Genomic DNA, 26,213 nt, shown 5'->3' with positions numbered 1-26,213 from the left:
TAGAGACTAACAAATTTATTAGAGCATAAGCTTTCGTGGACTACAGCCCACTTCTTCGGATGCATATAGAATGGAACATATAATGAGGAGATATATATACACACATACAGAGAGCATAAACAGGTGGGAGTTGTCTTACCAACTCTGAGAGGCCAATTAATTAATTGGCCTCTCAGAGTTGGTAAGACAACTCCCACCTGTTTATGCTCTCTGTATGTGTGTATATATATCTCCTCATTATATGTTCCATTCTATATGCATCCGAAGAAGTGGGCTGTAGTCCACGAAAGCTTATGCTCTAATAAATTTGTTAGTCTCTAAGGTGCCACAAGTACTCCTGTTCTTCTTTTTTTTTGGGAATATCTTTGTAGGGTGGGAGAGGGAATTCTTCCCATTTTATAACCATGTTCCACTTTTCTTTTTTCTTTTGAACAGGGCAACTGTAGCACAGTCTCGTGAAGTTTATTGGCTCGGTATCAAATCCAAAGTGATCTGGAGAGGTGAGTAATTAGTGAATGTATCATTCCAATTTAAGGCAGCGGATTGTGTAGCTAACTGCCATTAATGCAAATAGGAGTTAAAGATGCATCAAGAGAAAAGCCACTGATGTATCAGAAATGCAGAGAGTGCTAGTCTGCGTGCAGTTTGCTCTGAAATTATTTTTCTTCACCATACAAGGGATCAGTTCAGTTCACTAAGCTGGAATTTACATATGTAGCTCTTTGTCTCTCCTCCTAAATCTTTCACTCCAGCCCCCTAAACTTTGTTGCTCTTCTCTGAACTCCTTCCAGTCTGAGAATATATTTCTGCTAACGGTGCACAGAACTAAATGAAATATCCCAGGTCTCCCATGAAGATATGACTCGTATTATGGAGTAAAATGTCAGCCACTGCTACTAGCTAATGGGAGTCTTGCACAGAGAAGAAAAAATAGACTAGTTACTCTAAGAGCTGACTCTCTCCTCCATCTGGAAAGGGGTAAAAGAGTAACTTGCACCACTAGGAATTTGTGTATGCAAATATCGAAGTCATGAGAAGGGTAGAGAGCTGGTTTTGTTTCTGGTTCTTCTAGGGAATGAGTATCTTCATCTCAACTCACCTAATCAGAAAACTTTAACTGCGTTGAGGGCCAAATGATGCATACTAATGTAACCCTACTGTAAAGGTTGTCATGTATGCTGTTGCACAGCCTATGACAAAAAATGAGCCACTATCTCTTTCAGTGTTAACTATATGAAGACTTAATATCTGCAGTTGCTCAAATCTGGGTCTCGGGGCGCACTTGTGGGAGCTCAGGGTTCAGCCAGTGGGGCTGAAGTCCCGAGAGGCACCTCCCATGGGGCTGAGGCCCCAAACCCTGGCAGGTATGCCTTGGCTCTTGAACTTCTGAAGATTGTTGTATGTGGCTCAGAGGCTCAGTAAATTTGGCCACCCCGGCATATAGCATGCTAGTCTCAAAGCCTGTTCAGTAACACAGCCTAGCAGTAGTGATCCAAACTACGCAGGAACAGACGTCTTCTAAAGTGACTCCAACATAGTTATTAGGTAGCTCCAACATTGTTAATTAGGTGGCTACTTATGACACATTTGAGGCAGGGAGTGGGAATCAGGCCTCCTAAATTCTGTTGTTGACTCAACATGTGTTCATGGATAATTCATGTAAACCATGCCTCAGTTTCACCATCAGTAAAACAAGGATAGGCAATGCCCCCCTCACACAGATACTGGGGCTTAATTAATTAATGTTTGTAATGTGCTTGGAGTTATTGAGTAAATAAAAGGAAGTAAGATACTGTCACCTCCTCTTCAATACAAAAACAAAAGCTCATTTTCAAGCTGATTGCTCATTAGGAAGAACAATTTAAAGGCCATTATTTTAGAGATTGTCTCTGCAACTTGCTTAGGGATCATTAATCCAGGGCTATAGTGTGCAGTTAAGTGTTGTTCTTGTCTTACATAAGAGAAACCGTACTAATGACTTATAATCTGCCCCTACATGCAGGTGGCTTGGGTGATGGTGGTAGCCTGTGATATACAGGAGATCAGACTAGATCAGGGGTCAGCAACCTTTCAGAAGTGGTGTGCCGAGTCTTAATTTATTCACTCTAATTTAAGGTTTCGCGTGCCAGTAATACATTTTAACCTTTTTAGAAGGTCTCTTTCTATAAGTCTATAATATATAACTAAACTATTGTTGTATGTAAAGTAAATAAGGTTTTTAAAATGTTTAAGAAGCTTCATTTAAAATTAAATTAAAATGCAGAGCCCCCCCCGGACCGGTCGCCAGGACCCAGGCAGTGTGAGTGCCACTGAAAATCAGCTCGCGTGCCGCCTTCGGCATGCGTGCCATAGGTTGCCTACCCCTGGACTAGATGATCTAATGGTCCCTGCAGGTCTTAAACGCTGACTGTATAGGGGAATTGTATAAGAGTTTGAGGGATGGTATGAGGTCTCATTTTAAGTGGAAAAGACAAGCTCTGAAACCACAAATCATACTTAATTCAAATGCCTAGAGTGAAGGGGATTTGGAACTATTCCCACTGAGTTAGCTAAGCATCAAGCCTAGGTAATTCACCAGAAAAGCACTATCTAGTTGAAGTGCTTTGACACAAACAGCACAGGTAGTATCCAAATTTTACATTAAGTGTGTCTCATCCAAAAATCAGCTCTCTTTATTGGTATTCATTTATTCTGTAGCTGCTTGGTTTAACAGCAAGAACACTTTTGAAATGTAGTTAATCCGTTCTAGTCTGACTCATGGAATGACTTCCCTGAGACAGGAGCATTATATTTTAAAACCAACATAATAAATGATAGGATTGGCCCTATCAGTCAGAAAGGGATTCAAAAGCAAGACACAAAATGTCTCAAGTTAGCAGTAAGGACACACAAGGCAACTGTACACCCTTTGAAAACCTGCAACTACACAGAACATACAAGGAGTGAGGAAGTCATTTGATATGACTGTCAGATTAATAATCAGGGTAGTAGTATAAAATGGCTAGAGCAGGAGACTAGGCACTTGTCTCACTGTGCTCCATTTTGCAACTGACTTACTGTGGGAGCTGGGGCACGTCATACAACCTCTCTGTGCTTTGGTTTTTCCATCTAATCTAGGTACAATGCATACATCTCAATCGTTGTATAAAACATGCGGTAAATACACAGTAGTTTGAAATGTTTCTTAGAAGTTAATTAATGCCCTGTTCATTGCTTCCACAATCAGCTGTGCTTAGACTTTGTTAATCCATAGATGTTGGTTGTCTGAAAAACAACAGTGATTACTAAGTACTGCCACTGATTGTGAATAGGAAGTGAACAAGTGGCAACTACTCGTTGCTTTTTCCCTATAGTTAAAACAGGGTTAAAGGGGGGAAAAACTGAGGACCACACTAGTATCAATGTTGCCTCACCTGTGTAATGAAAACTGGTTCTAAATTGAAGACAACATTTATTTTGTTTTCCAAACTACAGATTCTAAAGCTACGTGTGGTGCTGAGAAGCTTACATGGACAGTTATTATTGTGACAATGATGTCTTTCCACTTACTGCTTTTACCTGGCTACTTATATTAAGTGTTGGCGTTTCAGAGGATCTATTAAACGTCTAAGGAATAAATACAGACCCTGTATACAATCACTGCATTTGCTTCTGCCATGAAGTGGATTCTGGAAGCCTAAGGCCTTTGTCTAAACACGTTATACTGTTTTTAAACTATACCAATATAGTTAAAGTAATGCAACCCTCTAGTGCACAGTTATACTGGTACAGCTTATTCCCTACAGGCACGTTATATAAGTATAACAATGTCCCCTCTCTGGGTATTACTCTCACAACCCTAACCAATGCCGTTTTAATATTACATGATCTGTATGTAGACTAGGACTAAGGTTAAAGTTGAGTAGTACAAAGCTATAGTGAAATCTCAGAGCAGGTAGAACTGATCTGAAAAACAAAATTAACGCCATGACTTTAACTGCATTCTAAATTAGAACCTATATAAGATCAAACTCATTTGATTTGTATAAGGAATGGTACACATCAGGATATCACTACTATATCTGTATACCTTTTCATTATACATCAATAGTACAAAAAATCTTTTAGATTTAAGACAATGGCATTGTATTCGTTAATGGTACATTAATAGTAGTGGTACACTCCAGAAGTAATTTCTTAAAAGGCTGGTCATTTCTTTAAGTAATGACTGTATTGCTACTATTCTTGCAACCTCTCCTTTTTGGGAAGGGTATCCTATAATTGATTATGTGACAGCAGAAGTTGATGCTTTAACAGCTTTATAATGAATAAGAAATTAAGGCTTAGCATTACTCATTGCATGCCAATTTCGTGAGGGGGGACACAACCTCAATAAATGGTTATTTTTGCTATTTTCAGCAGCTTAGTAGTCTATTAGTGTATCTGCAGAGAGTTATACAAGTTACTGAAAATAACAGGTATATAAATAAAATAGATTTAACTCTCTCTGGCACGCCACTAACTTTTGTTGCAAGTTTCTTAACTGGAAGCACATCTATAACTTTAGGGTAATTGCCTACCTCTGTTGTGTATTCCTTTTTGTATGTTTGACTGCAGAATGTTTATGGTTGGCTGTATTATTTTCAATATACACCTTTTAAAGTTATACCAATAAAACAAGTGCAGAAACCCACTTTCATTTTCCATGTTTATGTGCAACATATAACACATTGCATCAAATATACATGCATGTTTACTGGAGCTAAACTGCTTCGTACAAGAACTAGGACTCTTCACTCAATGAGTTGCTTCTTAGTCAATGTTCTCCAATCCCTGAAAAATAAAAAGTGAAACACTCTTAACTATCCATACAGAATTTACACCAATCTCACCGCCCCGTTTACGTTTCTCAGAAAGTACACATCTTTTTCTAACCATAAATTCCTCAGCGGAATAAGAAGTTAGCATTGTCCAAAAAACATGCAATTTTTTTAAAAAATGGGGGGAAAGAATCACAAAAGCACAATTAAGCAAACTCTAGTGATAGCATCACAGAAGTTACAAAGGGAAGAGACCCAATTCATCAAGGCAACCCTGTGCAAATTATACCATCCCTACGTACCGTGACTGAAGGTGATCTGAAAAGGTTTTTCAAAGGAATGTTCTTTACATTAGACATTTAGGTCTTGTCTGCTCAGGAACACTCTATGCTAACTGCAGAACCAGTGAAATTACATCATTTTAGTGGAGAGTGAAAAGTTGAGCAATTCAGAGGGAAAGGAATTTTGTCACTGTTTAAAATTTGTGTTAACCCCTAATTTTACTTTAATGACTAAATAAGGCTTGGGGAAAGGATGTAACAAATTAAACATTCCAACCCCTTCTACTAATGCGACAGCTCATAATACACATGCTTAGAAACATCCCAGAGACCCCTAGAAAAAACAGACCAGGCCATTTCTAATAAAATATTACAGGCTTTCTTTGTATGTTATAAAGCAACAAATACGGGCACTCAAAAAAGCCCTTTGCATGTCACCTTTAAGTACTAGCAGTAGCAAGTCTTCACTGAAGATATCAAGTGAGAATGAAAAGACACTAATGCTAAAAGAGTCAGGCTTGGGGTGTGCACAGAAGATTGCATCCAGATTTGAACCAATCAAAGCAAGCCAGTCCACTGATTAGCTGTATGACAATGCATTAAAAATAAGCACTTGTTGTCTGCACCAGTTAGAAGGCTAAGTTCTACCCTCAGTTACCATCAAGACTGAAGTAACAGAGAGCAGAACCCAGCCAAGGGTCTAACTCAACTCAAACAATAGCTAGTGCTCAATGCAGAGACCTACAACTGTCATTTTCAACTCCTGGTTAGTTGAATTTTGAGGCGTTTGGATTTTGCAGAGTTCAGCTGCCTTGTATTTATAGATCTGCTCCGTCCTAGGTTGGAAGGAATTTACCTTGGACTGATGGTATTCATTAACCCCCGACAGTCGCCTGTCTCTTTCCATCAGGTACCACTGGTAGGGTTGGCGAGCGATTCTCTTTTCCTGCACACACAGAGCAACGTGTCACCGCACTGGGAGAACGGGGCTTGGACACGGCGAGGAGAGGGGAGCAGGATCGTGCCGCCTGGCCTGGACAGCGAGCTTGGGCTCGGACAAGGCCCCAAGTAGTTCCCGGGGTGGGGGAAGGGGAGCGGCGCTCTCTGCTGGACTCCAGCGGCTCACTCTGCACAAGCACCGGGCAAGGGGTCCGTCCTCCGCGTCAGCTGCCCCCCCCCCCGCGCCCGCTCTCCGTGTCACCCCCCCGCTCCCGCTCCCTTTCCGTCCGGAGCCGGCCCGGCCCTGACCTTGCCCCCGTTGAGGTATCTGTGGATGTGGATGAGGGACACGCCGGGGATGGTCAGGCACAGGCCCATAATGGCCGCGCTGGGCAGGATCTCGTACCACATCCCGGCGCCCGCTCGAGCCGCTACCGACCGCTACACTAGACAGCCGACCCCAGGAGTGCGCATGCGCAAGCAGCCCCAAGTCGCCTGCGCATTAGCCCCGCCTCCGGACTACCCACAGGGCACCGCCTACCCATCATGCATCACGACGGCGCGCCGCCGCCATTGTGCCGAGGCAAAGGCCGCTGAAGGGTCACGAGTGCAACAGCGATAGGGCGGGGCTAGGCCCCCCCGTGACTGTGGCGGTGGCGGCGCTCGGCGTCCCACTAGGCCTGCCGCGGCTGCCGGGAACTTCCCGTGGCCCCGATGACCTGCCTGCTGGGAGCATGCCGGGAGCGGCCGCCCCCGTTAGCCCCAGTGCATGCCGGGAACGCCCAGCCCCACCGTGCTGTATCCTTGAGGAGGCGCCGCCGGCGCCAGGCGGCGGTTCGTGGCCCTTTAAGGCTGTGATCCCGCGAGAGGCGCAGCAGCCAATGGGCGAGAGGGGGCGTGGCTCGCTGGCCGGAGAACGGGATGAAGGAGGATAAGGAGAACACTAGGCCGAAAGAGAAGCGGGCGCCCGGGGGCCCCCTGGATCTCAGGGGGGGCGGGGAGCCCGAGCGGCTCGAGCGGCCGAAGGACAAGAAGGAGACGCTCAGCAAGGTGAGGCTGGGGGCGGGGCCCTCGGGACCGAGGCTCCCTAGCTCGGGGCTGGGGCTGGCGGCGCTTCCCCTTCTCCCGTGCCCCGGCCTGCGCTCCTGCCGGGCTGCTCCGTAGAGCCCAGCGCCTCAACCCCCGGACGGGGCCTGTGGACGCTGTTCTGGGGATGGGGCCAGGCAGGCCCAGGGCGCCCGAGCGAGTATCTGGCGGTGTCTCGTTTTTCGGTGCCCAGATCTGATGGTTTGCTCAGGGAGGTGCTGAGCTCGCGCGGCGCTTTGAGAGTTGGCAGCACTCTGCAGAACCAAGGCCTGGGTGGCATCCGGACCCACTGGCCGCCACGTGGGAAATGTTTGGCCCAAGTCACTTGCCCAAAGTAGCAGTTAGTGGTAGGCTAGGGAACGGAGCTCAGGAATCTTGCCTTTGAATTCCTTGCTCTCATCACTTAGGGCCTGAGACTGCTCCTCCTGGGAAGTGAGGAGGAGTCTTTTCTTTGACTTAAGTGGGTGCTGGATCAGGCCCCCAGTCTTTCTGTGCTTTCTTGAAGAATTGTGATGTTTCTAGATCACTCAGTACTTAAGATATAAAAATGGCATTGAAGCCAGGCTGGGTGAAATAGATTTCCACATTCTTGACATGAGCCACAGTTGTTGACTTAGCTTTGTTATCCTATGGCATCTTCCAAGTAACCTCTGAAATAAAGTTGGGGCAGACAATAATTTTACGCTCTTAAAATTCTTGTGTTTAAGGTGGTAATTCGACGCTTGCCTCCTAGCTTGACTAAGGAACAACTTGAAGAACATCTTCAGCCTTTGCCTGAACATGACTATTTTGAATTCTTTGCTAATGATTCCAGGTACAACACTTCAGGTTTCAATTTTTTCATGTAACTCTAGTATGTCAATTAATTTACACTTGTCTATAGTGTGTATAGTTAAAATCATCAGCAACTAGCCAGCTTCATTTCCTTACATGTTGCTATTTTTTTTGTCCGTTTGCAGTTTGTATCCTCACATGTTTTCCAGAGCATACATCAACTTTAAAAACCAAGAAGACATAGTACTGTTCAGGGATCGCTTTGATGGTTATGTTTTTGTTGATCACAAAGGCAAGTAAACATAAAACTTGGTTATATACTAAAATGTTTGTATGTCAGATATATTAAATGAGATTTAGGAGATTGTCAGGTAGTTTAGTCCCAATTTTTTTTCTTCTTGTACACTTTCTTTTAGTGCCATGACTATACTTGGGCACCATGTATTGAGATTAAATACACAGTGCTTGCATGTAGTCTTTTCGATAAACTTCATGACACTTTTTGTAGTAGATTTTAAATACAGCTTAAAATAATAACAATAAAATCCCCTTTTTAAAGCAGTATTAGTGCTAAGTTTTCTAAACAAACTGCTTAAGAGGAATTCTAGCCCATTAGTAATTTACATGTATATAATCTAAGTTTAGTTAACTCATTTCAGTATGTTATGTGGTTTTTTTGGGAGCATTCAACACCTAATACTAAAGCCTTATAATACTAAGGCTGATATCCTCTAACACACACATTCTGGGTGAGATTCTGGCTTCATGGGAGTCTTGCGCACTGTTTCCAATTGACTTCCAGAATTTCACCTGAAACTCTTGTCTTATTTGGATATTTTTATAGATATATTTTTATTTTTTTTAAGAGAGATTTTACTTTTAATTTTTTTTATTTTTCATCTTCCACCAACCAGTTGCTTTTTGTGAAATGGAGCTATGATAATTGAAATCTCAGTTATTCAGAAGGCATTGAGTGGCCAGCTTCATGTTCCAAGCATCAATTTAAATTACCTAGATTCTCTGAAACTACTTCTCTGTTCTGCATGGACTTTTTTTGTCAATCATATTGGGTTTTCCAATTTCCCCTTTCTCCATATTCCCAGTTGAACACACACAGCTCTTCCCCCCCCCGGGTGAATGAAGCAGGAATTGGGGGTGGGGAGGACAGCATGTGATCATAATGCCTAACTATCGGGATGCTGAATTAAGGTTGTCTGAGCAACCTTAGCTCTGGCATTTCGTAACTTTTGAGTATTACATTTTGCAACTTTAACTTTCTTTTAATGTAGTTTTGTATGTATTTTGTGTATAGGCTGGAAAGTGCTTTGAGATCCTCTTGCGATGAAAGGGTTATAAATAATGTTGTCATGTGGTCAGATATATAAACATAAATTTCATAGCTACTATCTATTTATCTGTTCTAGTATTGTTTCTTATAAACACGCCCAGTGTCGTCGCCCCTCTCCCCCCCCCCCAATATAATACACTGTCAGGAATTTAGTGTGTTGTTTTTTTTACCTTGGTGATTAAACAGTTTTAACATTTTACATTTAACAGGTCAGGAGTATGCTGCCATAGTAGAATTTGCACCTTTCCAAAAATCTGCAAAAAAGAAGAATAAGAAAAAGGATGCCAAAACTGGGACTATTGATGATGGTATAACTACTAGGGTTGGTTGTTTGTATGCATGCATACTGGAGATTTATGTGGTGCATGGTATCTAATAACAGCAATTTGAATTTATTTTGACTGTGTGGTGTCCTAGTGTAACAATATGTTTGATACTAAACACTTAACGTGCAACAATTACATTTCTGTTTTTCAAAATAACTTGTCTATTTTACTATAACAAAAGTACTTAAGGTATTATTGATATTATGATAGTACCTAGTGGTCCCCAGCAAGAGATAGGGTCCTGTTGTACTAGCTAACACCCACACATGTAATGAAAAGATGGTCCTTGTCCCAGTTAGCTTTTGTAGGCTTGGTACACTAGAAGAAAAACAGACAATTGCAAAACCAATAAAATATCTTAATAAGCACACTATGGAATAAAGTAGTTAAAATCTTGCATTATTACTATTAATTGTGTACTTTACAAAACATAACCAGACATGGTTCCTGCCTCAGAGTTAGATTTGACTTGGCTAAAGATAAACATTGGGCAGTAGCTCATAAGACTATATAACCCATTCTTGTTTGTTCATAAGTTTGAAAATGCAGAGTGACTATTGAAATTCCCAGAAGAGGGCTCAGTATGTGTATTTTGTAGCACAAACCAATCTTTCTCTCCAGACCCAGAGTATAAGAAGTTTTTGGAAAGTTACAGTGCAGATGATGAAAAGTTAACATCGACTCCTGAAACACTACTAGAGGAAATAGAGGCAAGAAACAAAGAGTTAATAGGTATGAAAACTGATATCTTGTACGTGAACCTCTTCTCACAGTATAGGAAGACATACGAAGTACAATATTTTGTAGGTTTGTGACTTTTGAACTTTGGGGACTCTACATTCCTTTTTAGATTATTTAGTATCATTAAGTCCTTAGAGTAATACTACTAGTGAAGATCTACTTTATTCATCCCTGTTCCAGTCCCTCTTCTTAGTTTAAATTGCATATAGTAATCTTCTCCGCTACCTATACTAAACACCTGTGTTATGTGCTGTTAAATTTCAGTGATGGGTGCATTGGCTCCTTTAATATTAGTACTGTGGGACGGGAAGTGATATATAAATGTAAGTTACGACTCATTTAGTTTAGCTAAAACATTAAATGAGGAGACATAGCCATTTATAAGTAAATGAAGAGTATACATTTCAAGAAGAGAGAGAAGTTGTGGTACAAGTAAGACTGAAACTGAGCAAAACTTAATATAGACTGAGATAAGTCTTTCCCATCTAACTTATGCAAACATATCTTGATATTTGTAAAGGCAAAAATATTTATGTTCTTAATGTTTATTTAGCTAAAAAGACAACTCCCCTTCTGAACTTCTTGAAAAACAAACAGGTATGATTTCTCTGTATAATCTATGCAGAATCTTTTTGGTTACAGTTTTTGATAACTTGCTCTTAGAACTTGTGTATGTACAGTGATGTCTGTATAGTGAGATTTTCTTTTGTGGTAAATGGATCTAAAGACCTTGTTTTAAATAATTCTCCCAGAGCTAAAGAATTGTTCAGGTAGGTGGGAGCACTTCCTGCTTCCTTCTCTCCTCAGAAGAAAGTTGTGAAACTTAAAAAAAAAAAAAAAAAAAAAAGGGGGGGGGGGGGGGGGAGGAAACGTCCTACAACTGATTGTTCTGCTACGGGACTGCATCCTGGTGCCTAACTGAATCCATGCTGCTCAGCAGATGGTAAGTGTAGTGGAGCAGATCTAGTGCATGCTTGCAGAGGAAAAATATAGTGTGTACAAGGCCTTAGTCTAATAATTATAATCATGTTTAAAATGGGGTGGGGTTTTCTTGGACTCTGTATCCCAAATACTTGGTATAACCTGGGTTCATGCTTAACAAACTGTGTGTTTTAGCAGGGATTGATAGTGGCTTCCAGAGTATTGATATCAAGCTATATTTTGCTTAACATGGTGGTTTAATAACAGTCCTTGCCACCGTGGAACACTGAGCGATGTGAGCTGCAGCTGTGTGACTGGCAAGCCATCTTCGGTTTAACATACTGTTTGCAGCTACCAGGATTTAATTTAATGCCCTCTTGGTGTTTTCTCTCCTATGAACCTATTTTTCTTTCAGATGTGATTAACTTTTTAGGGTGGGTTCTGATGTGTGGGTGTTTCATTTTAACTTCCATTAAAATATGGAGTTAATGATATCTGAAATATGCATAATAATGCTGCTCCAGTGAATTTTGAAGCTTTCAATAAGTTGCTTAAAAGTAGGATACAACGGGAGACACAAATGTTTTATAAAGCTGTATATTTTAGAGAATTTTGTGTCATTTTAGGACATGGTATCTTATGGAACTTTTAAAAGTAACTTTTTTTCTAATGTGGGAAATATTTTTTTTTTGTTCTCCCCCCCCCCCCCCCTTTCCAGAGACTGAGAGAAGAAAAAAGAGAGGAGAGGAGAAGAAGGGAACTGGAAAGAAAAAGACAAAGAGAAGAAGAAAGGAGGAAATGGAAAGAAGAAGAAAGAAGGAAGAGAAAAGAAGCAGAAAAACTGAAGAAAGTTGATAAATGCCCAGAAAAAGAAAGGGATAAATCAAAGGACGAACCAAAGATTAAGGTACAGAACATATCATTGTTATAGGCTGTTTTCCTCTCCCTTCCCTGTAAAAGTTGCATACAAAATGTGTTCACTGAATACTTATCCAAGAGTAATTCATGATCTTGAAGGAGTAGACTAGTTATTTCATAATGTTCATGTTTTTGTTAAAGTACAGTAAGGATTTGTATGTTGATTGTTAGTTGCTTTAGTTTTATCTTTCATAAACAATTTTCATTTGAATACTTGTGTATATGCTTTCGTTCCCCAGAACATATGAATTTAATATAATCTGGGTAACTGGCTATATTTGATTACCATCTTCAGTATTTTATCTTGTTCTCATACTGTACAGGGAAATCAATCCTATTCTGGGATTGGGATCATTATTTTAGTTGTAGACATTACTACCTCTGAGCATAGGGAGTATGGAAATAACTAGTTACATATATGTATATTTCTCATGTTAAGCAGAAGTCACTTCAACTGAGTAGCTAAATTATACTGAGCAAGAATGAGCCTTTGATTAAATCGAATGTGTGTTTTTTCTTCACAGCTACTTAAGAAACCAGAGAAAGATGAAAGAGACTTGGAGAAAAAGGAAAAGTTCAAGAAACTGGAAAAAGAAATCGTGAGGGAAGAAAAGGCTGCTGGTGCTCTAATCAGCGTGTCAGCCAAACGATCCGATGGGGAGAATAAAGAGGAGAAGGCAAAAAAGTTAGTATTCCAGTACTTAATATATATGGCTTACCAAAAAAACCCCAGCCCTTCTAGACTAGTAATTTAAAACTTAGGCTGCGCTGTCCAGGAACAGCTTTTGAATTCAAATGAAGAAATGTCTCTGATCTGAATCGTCTGGGAGAGTGTACTCATGATCGGGGAGTGGGGTGGGTTCATCTGGACTTGAACTATTTCATAGCTGTTTGTTTAATAGACAAATTTTAGTGTTTTATCATAAACACTTGGGCTTTCATTTGAAGATATTTACAAATGGAGCCCAATTCAGGAGACACAGCCGTTGGGCAAAGATGGCTTTAAGCCACCTCTGTGTCCTCCAAATTCTGGGGCTGGCTTTGGGCTTGCACAGTCTCTAACATAAATGAGAACAGCTCCATAGCCTGCACTTATAGCAGCTTCTGAGAGCATAGGGGTCACTTTAAGTCCACAATACTCATAATGTATATCCCTTTAGAGGCCTTGGCAGGAAGGAAAAGTATGGCCATTCTTATGCCAGAATGCAGCCCAGAATGACAACCATATACTGCAATAACTAATCCTCACAACATCCATGTGATGTATACAGGTGTGGGTTTCCCCCATGTGTCAGAGGAATGAGGCAGAGATTTAAGTAATTTCCAAGGCCACAGAGGGAGTTAGTCAGCTATGTGACTAGAACTGTGGGACTTCCTATCTGTAGTGTTCTCGCTCATTATCAAGGTTTACATCCTCACTGCAGTTATTTCTGTATCTGTAGTAAAATATGACTGTAGGCTTCTAGGATATTTTAACTCTTGTCTAAAATCTACAAATCCATGTCTGACAACACTGATGCAAATTTGGAGCTGTAGTAGTGATTACACAGATCTGTGATTTTGATTATCCAGTCTTCTAAGCTTAATTTCTCGCTGTGTTTTTCATACAGACCTGAAGATGAATATGGAAAAGATTACAGGGAGCGGGAGAGAGACTTCGAAAGAGAGAGAGAATATGAGAGACTGCAGCGGGAGAAACAAAGACGCCAAGATGAAGAGCGTCGTAGGCAGAAGGAACGCTTTGAGAAAGAAAAAGTTTTTAGAAAAAGAGAGGAAGAGGTGAAAAAGGAGATAAACTCATTCAGAGAGAAAGGAAGGAAAAGTGAGCTTCCAGACTTTACAGGCAACATAGAAAAAGCTGAGAAAATAACCAAAGATGACAAAAAAGAGGATGCAGCTAAGAGAGATCGCATCAGAAATAAGGTGCTGGCTCTTTAAATTCACACCCATTCTATAAGGTCATGTTTGTGGTTTTATAGTAAATGTTAATTAAGGGGGAGGGTCATGCTATTTCTTACCTTTTTGAAATTTTTTCTCCTTCATATAATAATTCAACTGTAAACTTTGCCATCGTGTCTGAGGGGAAAAATAGACAGATCTTGTAAGCTTTGCTGCTGCTAAGATGAACTTAGTCTTGGCAAATTTCTTGTTGCCTTTGTAGGAATTATGTACAAGTCCAGCTGTTACTGGCAAGTTCTGAACAAAAGTTAATAAATGTCTGTCCTGGTTTTGCCAGCAGATAAATGTTGTTGTTTTTTTAACTTTTGTGTCACCAGAGAACTGATATGGTAGGACTAGATTCTTGCAGATGCTGCGTGTGGGTTAGTGCCAGAAAGTACATCTCTGTAAGCGAGAGAAAATGATATAGCAAGCAGCCACCCCTATTATACCTTCTCCAAACACTCCTGAGGCTGCTGCATCAGGTATAAGGCACTGCTATGCAGTGTCATGGCACAGACCCCATGTTAATGTACTTATCGTTCTATATGCAAAATACCCCCAAAATATGTATTCCTTCCATTGATAGGAATACATCCAGTTTAGATGTGCATTAATTCTGCATTTGCAGCATCTATGGGTGGGTGGGTGTTTTTCATGGTTTTTAGTTAAAAAAATGTTCCTTGGGAGAAGCTTTGAAATTTGCTCATGTGCTTGAAGAGGACAAACTGAATTGTTCCTTAAAATATTATCCTTGTGAATGCTTTAAAATACTTGGGTGCATAATCTAAAGCAGCATTCTCATCTGTGCTATTTGAGCAGTTACTCTTTGTCATTGAACTTGTAATGTTGGGGGTCACTGACTAATTAATAATATTTTGGGAAAGTCTGAAGTGGTCTGTGTGGTGTTCTATTTGCCTTTTTTAGTATCATCCCTTTAGAAATTATAGGAATTTGTCTAATAGCCAAAGCATCATCCTGTCTGATACCTTCTGATTTATTTCAGGATCGTCCAGCAATGCAGCTATACCAGCCAGGAGTTCGAAGTCGAAGTAGACTGTGTCCTTATGAAGATATGGCTACAAAGTCTGTGGACCAAGGAGCAGATAAACAGGAAAGTGAGACCAGTAATACAAAAGAAGAGGAGTGATTAGCACACAGGCCTTATGTGTTCTGATTATCGAAGCAGCCAAAGAGCATGTACTACGCAATCCAGAAGTGCCTTCAAAGAGAAGGAACAAAGGAAGAAGAGGGGACATTGTGCTGTTGGATGTTTCTGGTTAAAGAACCTCAGAATTTGAAATGTGTTCTCATTGTTATTGGAATTTATTTTCATAGCATCAGACTACAATGGAGAAGAAAATGTTTGCAGTTTGCAAAGTAGAAAAGCTTTTTGTGGCCTTACGTATGAGAAATGCGAGTCATGTGGTCAGGAGGATGGCACCTGGATTTAAAAGCAGAGCTTTTTTGTAAAGCAGTCCTGAACCAGTGTTTGATACACTTAAAAAGAGGAGCAAAGTTAAAGTTGCAGTTTTGCTCAAAAGCTAACATCCTATATTGCTATGCTGCGTGGTGTTTGAGTCTGAGACTACAATAGTTACAAGTAAACAGTGTAATCCTAGCACTAAAACAGAGTTCTCGGACTATGGTAGCTGGGCCATCAGTGGTCTGGGGAAGCCTTTTCCTGGTTTTCTGCAGAACAAACCTTTTCAAGATAGAAGCAGTAGGAAGTTTGGAAAGTGGGGAGAGGCCTTATAAAGAATCTTCCATGTAGGAAGTGGATTACTGAATGAAGTAGTTGAACTAAAAGATTGCAGTGTAGGAATAATTTTGTTATTACTGGGTATTTCCTTTTTTGATAAATTTGTCATGTAATGTCTGCCTACCTACACTGAAACAATTTTTTTTTTTTAATTTTAGTATAGCTGTGTAGAGTGTCTGATTCTTTTCAAGCATTCCCTTTTTTTTCAGTGTCTTAAAAGTAGGAAACTTGCCATTTCAATCTCTGCTTCATCTTTCCTAATCCATTGGAGTGTTATTTCACAGCCCAGAAGAAACTTCACCAATAATGATCCTCTTTAAGCGAGCAAGTTTTAGCCTTAGCTGTTTTGTACTAAAACCAATAAAATATCTCAAAATATTAAAGATACTTTAACTTATCTGTCTTCAGTGAAACTTTTCTATTTGGGGGCATGACAGAGCTAGCCTTATCTCATGAACTGTATTTATCCTTTATCAAAGCTTTTCATATTAATATTGTACATGAGTTAAGATTGTCAAATGGCCTCTAACTCAATAACAAAAAATCCCTGTACTCTGCTGAGAACAGCAGAAAATACTAAACTAATACATCACTGTAGCTAAATTACAGAGCATAATGTTACAGTAACTCCTCACTTACCATTGTAGTTATGTTCCTGAAAAATGCGACTTGGCTGACAGGATGAAATCAAATCATACATTAATTCTCATAGTACATTATAAAATCCAGCTCCTACAGAGGGGAAATCAGTGTTCCAGGACCATACTGTACACTGGGCATGTGGCTTGTGAGGAGGGGGGGGGGGGAATTCAGTCTTATAATCATTACTGTCCCCATGTTTTCCACTGGCTGTGTTTATTATGGAAGATATCTCGCTGCTGAGGATGAGCAAGAAATCAAGGGAGGGTCTTCTCCAAGGGCTTCTGCCTTGGCCCTTATGCGGCTCACCTGTATGCAGCAATGCCCCTCCCCCGCCCCCAGTGACAGCAGAGTGGTGCAGGAAAGTTACCCTTAAGGGGGCAAGAAACAAAGCAGCTCTGCCAAAGAACCTGTGGCAGTGGATTACCCAGTAGCTCCATGAGAGTTTTGTGGAGATCTCAGAGTCGGATTTCCGTGAAGTGAGGGAGTCAATCAACACCCTGTTCCGCCGCTCACACAAGGCATGTGGTGGTACGCGCATCATACAGACACAAGCCTGCTTTTTGCAACCCTCCTGCCCCCATCCACGCACTTCAGCAATTCCCAAAATCAAAGCCACTTCCCCGGGACCTCCCCTCCTGTTTGCACTTTACTAAGCTACAGCAGCTCTGACTGGCTAGCCTTCTCCAGGGTAGAGACAAGCTCCGGGCTGCATGCATCTCTGACCTCCTAGTCATCCTCTGCCTCTGGCTCCCGCTCCCTCTCCACATCCTTGTCCAAGGTTTCCTCCTCTTGGCTCAGTCCAGTCTTGACTGGCACGCAAGCCACTGAGTATCAGAGTGGAGGTGGGGTTGCCACTGAGTATCCCATCCAGCTCTTTGTAGAACCAGGAGCTCATGGGCACAGCCCTGGAGCGGCGGTTTGCCTCCCATGCCTTGTGGTAGGCGTTCCGCAACTCCTTCACTTTAACCCTGCCGTGTACTGTAACCCGATCATGGCCCCTTTCTGACATGCATCATGAAATCTGTTTGTAGGTATCATAATTTCTATGGCTGCAGTGCAGCTGGGACTGGACAGCCTCCTCTCCCTAAATGCTGATGAGGTCCAGCAGCTCAGCATTGCTCCAAGCGGAGGATTGCCTGGTGTGTGGAGCAGGCATGGTCACCTGGAAAGATGCACTGAGACCACTGCTCACTGAGCAAACAGGAAGGGGACTTTCAAAATTCCCAAGGAAGTTAATGGATGGGGCTCACGGTTGGTCACCTGAGGGCAGGGCAGTCGAGTTCAAACTGATGACCAGAAAGGCGAGGACAGGCATTGTGGGACACCTCCCGGAAGCCAATCGCAGTGCTGTAATCGACCAGGGTGTCTACACTATAGCCCTGGCGCAGAAAGCTGTACGCTTCTTGTTGGGGTGGGGTTTTTTACAGTGCTGCAACTGCAGTTTCTGCACACTAAGTGGCTTGGCTGTGTGTACACCTAAGGAGTTACACCGCAGAAAGCTGCTTTCCTGCATAGAAACTTGCTAGTGTAGACAAGGCCTAAGTTTACCCATCCAAATAATGGTGTGACCTTGCTGAGTTGGGAACAGCTGATTCCACACACGTCCTGTGCCAGCAGCAGACGCAGCCCCTGCCCTGAGAAGTTCACAATTAAATGACAACTGTGTAAGGCAAACTTGCTAACAACTGCTAATGTATCCCTTTTATTAATTTCCACCAAAAAAGCAGTTTTTTGAGGGTGACTTCTGTTATATTTTAAGAAAACCAAAGATTTACTCAAGAAACAAGAGAGCATTCAGGCCTTGTCCCCTCAAAACAACATGGGGAGTAATCAGCTTGGGGTGGTTTGAACGAGCCAGATGGGCTCGGTCTGTGGAGCGGGTTACAGCGGCTGTGTCAGCGGCTTTGGCTGCTCAGAGAGCGGGGGAGCCGGCACCTTAGACGCTTCTCTTTAACACGGAGCAGGCGCGGGGCGTGAGCGAGCGAGAGACGAGGCTGCAGTAGTCCCGGGGAAGCGCTGGGTGTCGCTGTTCCCGAGGCCGCCTCCCCATCACCCCTTGCTCCCTAGCCCCACCCCCTCCTTTCCTGCGCCGCCATTGTAGTGACCGGCCGGTCGCTCCGCACCATGGTGAGACAATCCAGCCCCATCCGCTGCCGCGCGGGCCGATCCGCGCCCGGCACCGGGGCCAGGGCCTGCGGGGGGCCCCCCCCCGGCTCTCCCCGCGTGGAATCGGGGGGTGGGACAGGCTTGGAGGGCGGGGGGTGTCTGGGCCAGGGGCCGCCCCCTTCCCGGCTCCGCTCCTAGCCGGGGCAGCCACGAACCGCCCGAGCGGGTTCCTGGCGGGAGGCTCAGGCCGGCGAGCGAGGCCCCCGGTGGGGGTAGGGGGGGAACTGTCCCTCCTGTGCAGGAGTCACCCGCAGCGTCCTGGGGCCGGTGCTGCCAGCCCATGTCCTGGGCGCTCTCCTGTCCCTCGGTGCCCTCCTGCACCCCGCTGCTGCGGGGATAGGGCCAGGGGATTGGGGCCCATGGCTGGGCGATGCGGAGCCCCCCCCCCAGCTCAGTAGGGGAAGCAGGCTGGCTGGTGGGGGGCACTAGGCTAATACACGTGGCCTTGATGGCTGGTGGGGGGGCACTAGGCTAATACACGTGGCCTTGATGGCTGGGGGGGGGGAAGTTGAGCGCTCCCTGTCCAGTACATAGCGCCCCGCTCCCGGGAAGTTTGTGGTAGCGTTGGCTTTGGAGCCAGGATTTGTGGTCTTTACTGTTTGTGATGGCCACTGAGCTCTGTGGAATGGATTCAGGTTACTGAGTCCCACTTAGCCCTGCTCCCTCTGAGTCACCCGTCAGCTCCATGTTTGGCACACCTGGTTGCATTAGTTTAAGTGTGAGACTAAATCTATTTAACTGAGCCGATGCAGCTTTGAATAGGTTGAAACTGATGCAGAGTGTCCACTCGCACCATTGCACCAGTTGACCTCAATGGGTTTACCCATGTCCCTTTAGTTACCACTGATATTTCTGTGTGTGGGCAAGTTCTTACAGGCTCAGGCTGCATCTGTAGGGAGGTCTCTGAATGCAACTTGTTATAGGAGAGAGTGTCTCCAATGTCTTCCCTTTATCTTTTTGTCCTCAGTCGTCCCACAAGACATTCAAGATCAAGCGATTCCTTGCCAAGAAGCAAAAACAGAACCGGCCCATCCCACAGTGGATTCGCATGAAAACTGGCAATAAGATCAGGTAAAAACAGCAATTGCTTTCTGAGAATTCACAGCTTGCTGCCATACCCGATCAAAAAATATACACACTTCTGTTGGTTGGGATTGTGAAGGTCCATGTCTGACACAGCTGTACTGACCAAAGCCCCTAGTTATACTAGCTCCATCTACGTTATGAATAGTGGCAGGTGGATCGAAGAGTCTTGTACTCATGGATGTGTTGTGAGGAAAACCCATCTGTGATTACCCTGAGGGCATCCATCCCCTGTTCCTGAAATACAGTGTCTGGGGAACCTTGCTACGAAAGAATTTCGTTGAAGGTCTGTGGATGGTGATGGGCTAATACATAAAGTTTGGACAATTTGTAACCACAAATCATTACCAGAATGCATATGTAGACTGAAATACTGTACTTGCTTTTGTCCACCGTTGTTCACAGATATATTGCATGTTGGTACTTGCTTGTGCTACTTTAAAAATAAGTATACATTTTAGACAGGGAGGTCACGGCAGTCACAGATTCCGTGACTTTCTTCAGCTGGAGCCAGGACTGTGCAAACGTGTGTGCGCTCGCCCACCCCGTGGCTTTGGCTGGGGCTGTGTCCCCCCCCCCCCCCCCCCCCCCCCGTCCCCCCCCCCCCTGGAGCCGGGTTTGAGCCCCCCCCCTACTTTTTTTTTTTTTTTTTTTTTTTTTAAGTAACGTCACAGGTCATGGGCTCCTGTGAATTTTTGTTCAAATTCACAGTCCATTTTGGTCAATTTCACGGTCACAGGATTTTAAAAATCATAAATTTCATGATTTCAGCTATTTAAATCTGAAATTTCACGGTGTTGTAATTGTAGAGGTCCTGATCCAAAAAAGGAGTTATGGGGGAGGGAGGGTGGCAAGGTTATTGTAAGGGGGGGGCGTTGCGGTACTGCTACCCTTACTTCTGCACTGTTGCTGGTAACGGCACTGCCTTCAGAGCTGGAGGGCAGCGGCTGAAGGCAAAGCAGCGCAGAAGTAAGGTTGGCATAGTATGATATTGCCATCCTTACTTCTGCGCTGCTGCTTGCAGAGCTGGGCCATCAATCAGCAGCTGCCACTCTCTGGCTGCCCATCTCTGAAGGCAGAAATGCAGAAGGGCGGCATGGCATGGTATTGCCACCCTTACTTCTGCGCTGCTGCTGGCGGGGTGCTGCCTTCAGGCCTGGGCGCCTGGTCACCAGCCGCCACTCTCTGGCCACCCAGCTCTGAAGACAGAGCAGAATTAAGGGCGGCACCCCCTAATATAACCTTGCTACTCCCCCTGCAACTCCCTTTTGGGTCAGGCCCCTTCCCTCCCTCCAGTTTGAGAAACGCCGGTCTCCCCCATGAAATCTGGTCTTTTGTGTGCTTTTACCCTACACTATACAGATTTCACGGTCCGTGGCACGTTTTTCATGTCAGTGAATTTGGTAGGGCCCTATTCATTGCCCATGACCTCTTCCTGACTTTTACTAAAAATAACCATGACAAAATCTAAACCTTAATTGTAAATAAAACGTAATCTACAACAACACTTCAAACAAAACAGTCTGAGCATTGGCCTGCTAAACTCAGGGTTGTGTGTTCAATCCTTGAGGGCTCCATGTAGGGATCTGGGGCAAAAATCTGTCTGGGGATTGGTCCTGCTTTGAGCAGGGGGTTGGACTAGATGACCTCCTGAGGTCCCTTCCAACCCTGATATTCTATGATTCTATGATACAGTGTATTTCTCTTCTATGCGGTCTTCAACACTTAAAGTGCCTTAGGTTTATTCATATCCTCAACTGCTGCAGGTGAAGTACAGAGCTCTTTGCAGGAAAAACTCCTTCAGTTCCACTGTATGTGTATATTTCTATATTTTACTTTTATTTTTTCTGCTGCTGGTTCCCCTTGTTTCTCTGAGTGAGTGTAGCTAGTGGTTAAAGCAGGAGTCTGGGAGTCAGGATTGCTAGGTTCTAGTGCTGTCACTACAGCTAAGTTGCTCTCTGTTCTTGGGAAAGTCGCTTTGCCCTGTGCCTCAGTTTACCCATTTGTAAAAGGGGCATAGTACCTACCTAGCTGTGTTCTCGGCATGTTGAGCATTAGGGTTACTAAAATGCATAATTTTAATTATTTTTGTCTTCTAACACTTAATGCACCAAAAGCATCAGTTTTCTGCCCAAAGTATTTGATAAAGCAGGCTGCAATTACAGTGCTTCATTCTGTGGGAGTACTGCCATTTTCCTGCTGAGAGTAATTCTGTTAATATTGCCTTTGATTTCACCTCTGCATTGGTGAAACCGCTGATCATTAACATGTACAAGTATGACATTTACAGTCTTCGGTTATGCAGGTTTTGAATGAGTGCTTTAGTGGATTTCCCTGGAAAAGTGCTTTCTCCATGGTGCAATGGACTGCTCTTGTGTTCTCGGATTCCACTTCTGTTTTGTTTTGGTAAAAATGGTACTAGTGGTGATGTTTTAAGAGCTAGCCAGTTCTTTACTGCCAGCATTGAACTCATGAATTCTAGGCTATCTGGGACTGTCTTGTCTTCTAAAAGTGGCACAGTGTATGTCCATGCCCAGTGCTGCTGTCTTCTAGGTAAGTTTGCTTCTGGGAACTTTCACCTTTTTTTAAAGCTGCTGATATTATTACACCAATATGGGTTCATAGACCTAGTGAAAAAGGAAAGCAAGTATATATGGAAAATAGTTTAAAAAATGAATATGAAGTAATTTGCTATTAACATAATTAATTGACAATTTCCCAACTAAACCTTTACAAGAGATTCCAGCTCCTTACTAGTGGGTTAATTCTGAATGTGATTGTGGTCTGCGTTACAGACTGTCAAGTGTGCCTTGCTTATTAAGTGTGCTGCTTTTGTTTTAGGTACAACTCCAAAAGGAGACATTGGAGAAGGACCAAGCTGGGCTTGTAAAGAGCTGCTCTGATGGGAACTCTAATGACATGTGTCTCTCCTGCGCCAAGACCTGAAATATGCATTGCTACAAAAACCACCACAGACCCATTTTGAAGCGTTGAATCTTGTTGTTCTCCCCTCTCTCCCCCCACACACCCAAAAACCAAACCAAACTGCAGTCTTGAAAGATGACTTTAATAGACTCTTTGGAATATTATAACTGAAAAATGAAGACTCTGTTCAATTAGCGTTCTTTATTTCTGTGCTCAAATATATTGACTTAATTTGTATTGCCAGTTTACAGGTTTGTTAATAAATATGAGCATTATTGATCCTTTGAATAAATGATTCTGGCTGAATTTATTACATGCATTGCTTGAGATGGGTGGATAATCTGGACAATAAAGACTGAAATTAATGTGTGCATTTATCAGTGTGTGATAAAAGATCCTGCCATCCCAATCTCTTATCTGTACTATTTGAAACGAGCAGACAAAACTAGTATCTCCCTTTTGTACCCTTTTGACATAATTATACATTAACAACCAAACTTGGGATCCAATTTAGAAATATGAACTTGCCTTTACTTAAAAGAAAATCTCAGTCTCTATCGAGAAAGAGAGGTGGCTGAACTAGTCAGGATCACACTCATGTAGAATGTGCAAAGGACTCTACATGAATAAGTAAAATAATCAAACCCTTCTAAAGCAAACTGGAAAATCCCTAGTTCCCAGGAGGTTCCATCCTGTATTGTCTTGGTGCTTATAAATAGCTGTATTCATCTTATCTATGCCATCTTGCTAATATTTAACAGTCTGCCTAATCGGTTTGCTTTATTCTGATACAACCCTTTTGTACACCAAGAGCCAGATTTTTTCAAAGGTATTTAAGCACCTATCTGCATCTTCAGATTCCTAAGTATCTTTAAAAATCTGGCCCCAAGTCTTTTTGCAGTGACTGGGATGTTGTATATTCTCCAAAATCGCAAGCAGTGTATATTGCGAAAATGAAGCATGGAGCGATCCACATGCATTGGCCACTTCTTCATATTCAGCTGGTGGTGCACAAATTGTTTTTATGTTGCAGATCCAAAAGTGATGCATTACGAAAACCTTGCCCAGTCAATTTTTTATTCTCAAATAGCCAGATTGAATTTTGGAAATTTGCATTTGGATAGTCACTTTAATCCACACGAGATTTTGAAGGGGTATAAAAAGTCAACAGTGAGATGTTGGGGATGACTGGAGGTGAAAATCTTTCCAGTTAGGGTTATAAGTGACATTTAAACACTGAAGACTATCTGCTCTTCCTACTTCTGATCAGTTATCAGCACAACTGAATGATTAATGCTTCTAGTTGCAACATAATAAAAAAAACTGATAGTTTAAGAAGGGTGGAGGAGGTTTCTCTGTGGAGGTGGGGAGGAATAGCAGTTGGGAATATAATTGGTTGAGTCATCAGTAATACCTGCACTGTGCAGTAATGACCCTTAACTAGATGATGTTGCAATTACATGGCACCTTGCATGCAAAGAGGGAAGTTCTACAAAGATCTTTCTAGTGGGGGAACTGGAACACAGCAAGATGATTTGCTCAAGATCCACACTGAGTACCACTGTCAGTAGGAACTGAGCCCTGTCTTGATCCCCTGCTCTCCGCCATGTGGGGTCTGGTATATACATTCTTGGTACCTGGAAATAGCTGTGGTTTTACTTCTGTGCGCTGGTGCGGCTGAGACCAAGCGAGCTTGGTGCTGAATGGAGCAGAGGAGTGAGCTGCAATTGCTCTCCCTTCTAAGGGAGTTTAGTTGAAACTCAGTTCCCTGGTGGCAGCACACCACATCCTGGGGAAGCTTTAAGCCTTTATCACCATGCCTGTGGGGCCAGCAGAGATGCTGTCAATTTTTAAGAAGATAAAGAGGGTGGAGCTGATCTTTTTACTGGCGTTCATAGTCAGGCAGTGAAGGTGCAGCATGTGCTGAGCTAGGTCACATACTTGCTTACGGCAGCTCGTTGGGCCTTACACAACTAACTACCTCTCCAAAGGCATTTTGGAAATCCTAGTTACCAAAGGCAAGTGAGGCTAGTGTAGCATTAACCAGGGGAGGGATAGCTCAGTGGTCTGAGCATTGGCCTGCTAAACCCAGGGTTGTGAGTTCAATCCTGCAGTAGGCCATTTAGGAATCTGGGCCAAAAATCTGTCGGGGGATTGGTCCTGCTTTGAGCAGGGGGTTGGATTAGATGACCTCCTAAGGTCCCTTCCAACCCTGATATTCTCTGATCAATTGTGGCTACCACAGTTGCATGCAGTGAGCTGGGGCTTTTTGTGTGGCCGCAGTGACTGTGGGGGGCAAAGCAGTGTTAACAAATATCGCTTTTCACAGAAACAGATATACTAGCTAGCAAATCTGTAATAAAAATTTTTTTAAAAGCAAAAGAAACAACAAAAAAGACAAGAACATGCAAAGAGCATTATTTTGTTTCTATTCTGTTTAGGCCTAGTAATGAATAAAGACAAAACTGTACATTATTTTTATTGAGTGCAATAAATGCCTACATAAAAAATTACAATCATTTGGACATGTCTATGTGCATATTTATTTGTTTTTTCTAAAGTTAATTAAGTATTTTACAAAAAATTGTCAGGGTGGCCACCAGCAAGAGTTGGTGGCTGCACTCTGAGGCCACCAAAAAATGTCTAGTGACACCCGTTGGGCTAGTGTTCTGTAACAGGCTTAGGACACATCATATCTGATCTTCCAGCTGCCCTTCCTGGGGATGTGTGATAGTCTAATTTCTGCATCATTGAGGGGAGGATAAGTCTGCAACAGAAGATGAGCACGAAGCATTAATAAAAATGATTCAAATGCTTCAAATCTAACGAGACCGCGTGCTGCAAGTAGTCTCACTCCAATTTTTTTAAAAGGAGCTTTCTCATAAGTTTTCCTCGTGGGTTTTTTGTTTTGTTTTGTTTTTTTAATCCAAAAGTTTTTGTGAATCTTGAATTTCTTCTCTCTTCACAAGTACAACCACTGAGGAAGAGACCTGTTGTTTGAGGCTGCAGGCGTTTAGAAGATACAGCATTGGGGAAGGCTGAAAACCAACCCTGTTAGATCCATCAATCCCACCCCTCTCCTTTCTTGTTTGCTTCCTTTCCTTAACCTGGGCAGGAGTGATCAAAGCAATTATACCTACCAGGATAGGCTGCTGACAAAGTTTCTCCCCATCATGAGAGTCAGGGCTGGGATGAAACCAGTCACTTTACAATCCTGAGAGTAGAACTAGACCAGGGGTCTCAAACACGCGGCCCGGGGGCCACATGCGGCCCACAAGCTCCTCGCGCCCTCCCCCCCGCCCTCCCCCAGTGTTTACCTAGAGTGGCTCCGACCCGACGCGCACTGGGGGCAGGGAAGGCTCCCTGCCTGCCTGCCTGCCCTGCCCCACGCTGCTCCCGGAAGCCGATGGAACCTGGGGAAGGAGGGGGCGCAGGGGTGTGTGTGGCTGTTGCTTCAGACACCGCCCCCAGCAGCTCCCATTGGCTGCGATTCCTCATTCGTGGCCAATGGGAGCTGCTGGGGGCGGCGTCTGAAGCAACAGCCACACACACCCCTGCGCCCCC

At 43.2% G+C, this 26,213-nt stretch overlaps 4 protein-coding genes and 1 non-coding gene across 6 annotated transcripts in view; 4 read left to right on the top strand and 1 right to left on the bottom strand.

Annotated features, from left to right (window-relative positions):
* The window catches only part of LOC117882671 (putative defense protein 3), a 10,150-nt gene extending 5,615 nt beyond the window's left edge, over positions 1-4,535 (top strand). For both annotated transcript variants that reach the window (XM_034781261.1, XM_034781260.1), the window contains 2 exons: positions 436-500; positions 3,475-4,535. In XM_034781261.1, coding sequence (XP_034637152.1) covers positions 436-500; positions 3,475-3,575 — 166 coding nt within the window. In that variant the 3' untranslated portion in view covers positions 3,576-4,535. The remainder of the gene's footprint in view (positions 1-435; positions 501-3,474) is intronic.
* Positions 4,536-4,673: 138 nt separating this feature from the next.
* NDUFA1 (NADH:ubiquinone oxidoreductase subunit A1) lies at positions 4,674-6,491 on the bottom strand. The gene is made up of 3 exons (XM_034781262.1): positions 6,329-6,491; positions 5,937-6,026; positions 4,674-4,812 (listed from the first exon to the last, which is right to left on the bottom strand). The coding sequence occupies exons 1-3, from the start codon at positions 6,428-6,430 to the stop codon at positions 4,792-4,794; spliced, it is 213 nt and encodes a 70-aa protein (XP_034637153.1). The 5' UTR covers positions 6,431-6,491; the 3' UTR covers positions 4,674-4,791.
* A 71-nt stretch (positions 6,492-6,562) lies between these two features.
* On the top strand, positions 6,563-16,230 carry UPF3B (UPF3B regulator of nonsense mediated mRNA decay). Its single transcript, XM_034781259.1, has 10 exons — positions 6,563-7,069; positions 7,813-7,919; positions 8,065-8,171; positions 9,437-9,535; positions 10,175-10,285; positions 10,848-10,891; positions 11,934-12,122; positions 12,658-12,818; positions 13,744-14,056; positions 15,078-16,230. Exons 1-10 carry the CDS (start codon positions 6,941-6,943, stop codon positions 15,219-15,221), a joined length of 1,404 nt encoding a protein of 467 aa, XP_034637150.1. The 5' UTR covers positions 6,563-6,940; the 3' UTR covers positions 15,222-16,230.
* A 2,233-nt stretch (positions 16,231-18,463) lies between these two features.
* Positions 18,464-22,937, top strand: RPL39 (ribosomal protein L39). Its single transcript, XM_034782474.1, has 3 exons — positions 18,464-18,602; positions 19,609-19,712; positions 22,566-22,937. Exons 1-3 carry the CDS (start codon positions 18,600-18,602, stop codon positions 22,612-22,614), a joined length of 156 nt encoding a protein of 51 aa, XP_034638365.1. The 5' UTR covers positions 18,464-18,599; the 3' UTR covers positions 22,615-22,937.
* On the top strand, positions 21,870-22,001 carry LOC117883466. Its single transcript, XR_004647283.1, has one exon. It is a non-coding gene; the product is annotated as a small nucleolar RNA SNORA69 (small nucleolar RNA).
* Positions 22,938-26,213: the final 3,276 nt, after the last annotated feature.

This window comes from Trachemys scripta, chromosome 9 (assembly GCF_013100865.1).
Source record: "Trachemys scripta elegans isolate TJP31775 chromosome 9, CAS_Tse_1.0, whole genome shotgun sequence".
Taxonomy (NCBI): Eukaryota; Metazoa; Chordata; order Testudines; family Emydidae; genus Trachemys; species Trachemys scripta.
This window is presented reverse-complemented; position numbering and strand designations above follow the sequence as displayed.

Bases quoted from the DNA above. Each gene is read 5' to 3' on its own strand.
- RPL39 (XM_034782474.1), top strand. The intron at 19,713-22,565 runs GTAAAAACAGCA...CTTTTGTTTTAG, and splicing joins AAAACTGGCAATAAGATCAG to GTACAACTCCAAAAGGAGAC.
- NDUFA1 (XM_034781262.1), bottom strand. From the start codon at position 6,430: ATGTGGTACGAGATCCTGCCCAGCGCGGCCATTATGGGCCTGTGCCTG. The intron at 6,027-6,328 runs GTCAGGGCCGGG...CTGTGTGTGCAG, and splicing joins GATACCTCAACGGGGGCAAG to GAAAAGAGAATCGCTCGCCA. The intron at 4,813-5,936 runs GTAAATTCCTTC...TTTATTTTTCAG, and splicing joins ATGAATACCATCAGTCCAAG to GGATTGGAGAACATTGACTA.
- UPF3B (XM_034781259.1), top strand. From the start codon at position 6,941: ATGAAGGAGGATAAGGAGAACACTAGGCCGAAAGAGAAGCGGGCGCCC. The intron at 12,123-12,657 runs GTACAGAACATA...TTTTCTTCACAG, and splicing joins AGGACGAACCAAAGATTAAG to CTACTTAAGAAACCAGAGAA. The intron at 14,057-15,077 runs GTGCTGGCTCTT...GATTTATTTCAG, and splicing joins GAGATCGCATCAGAAATAAG to GATCGTCCAGCAATGCAGCT.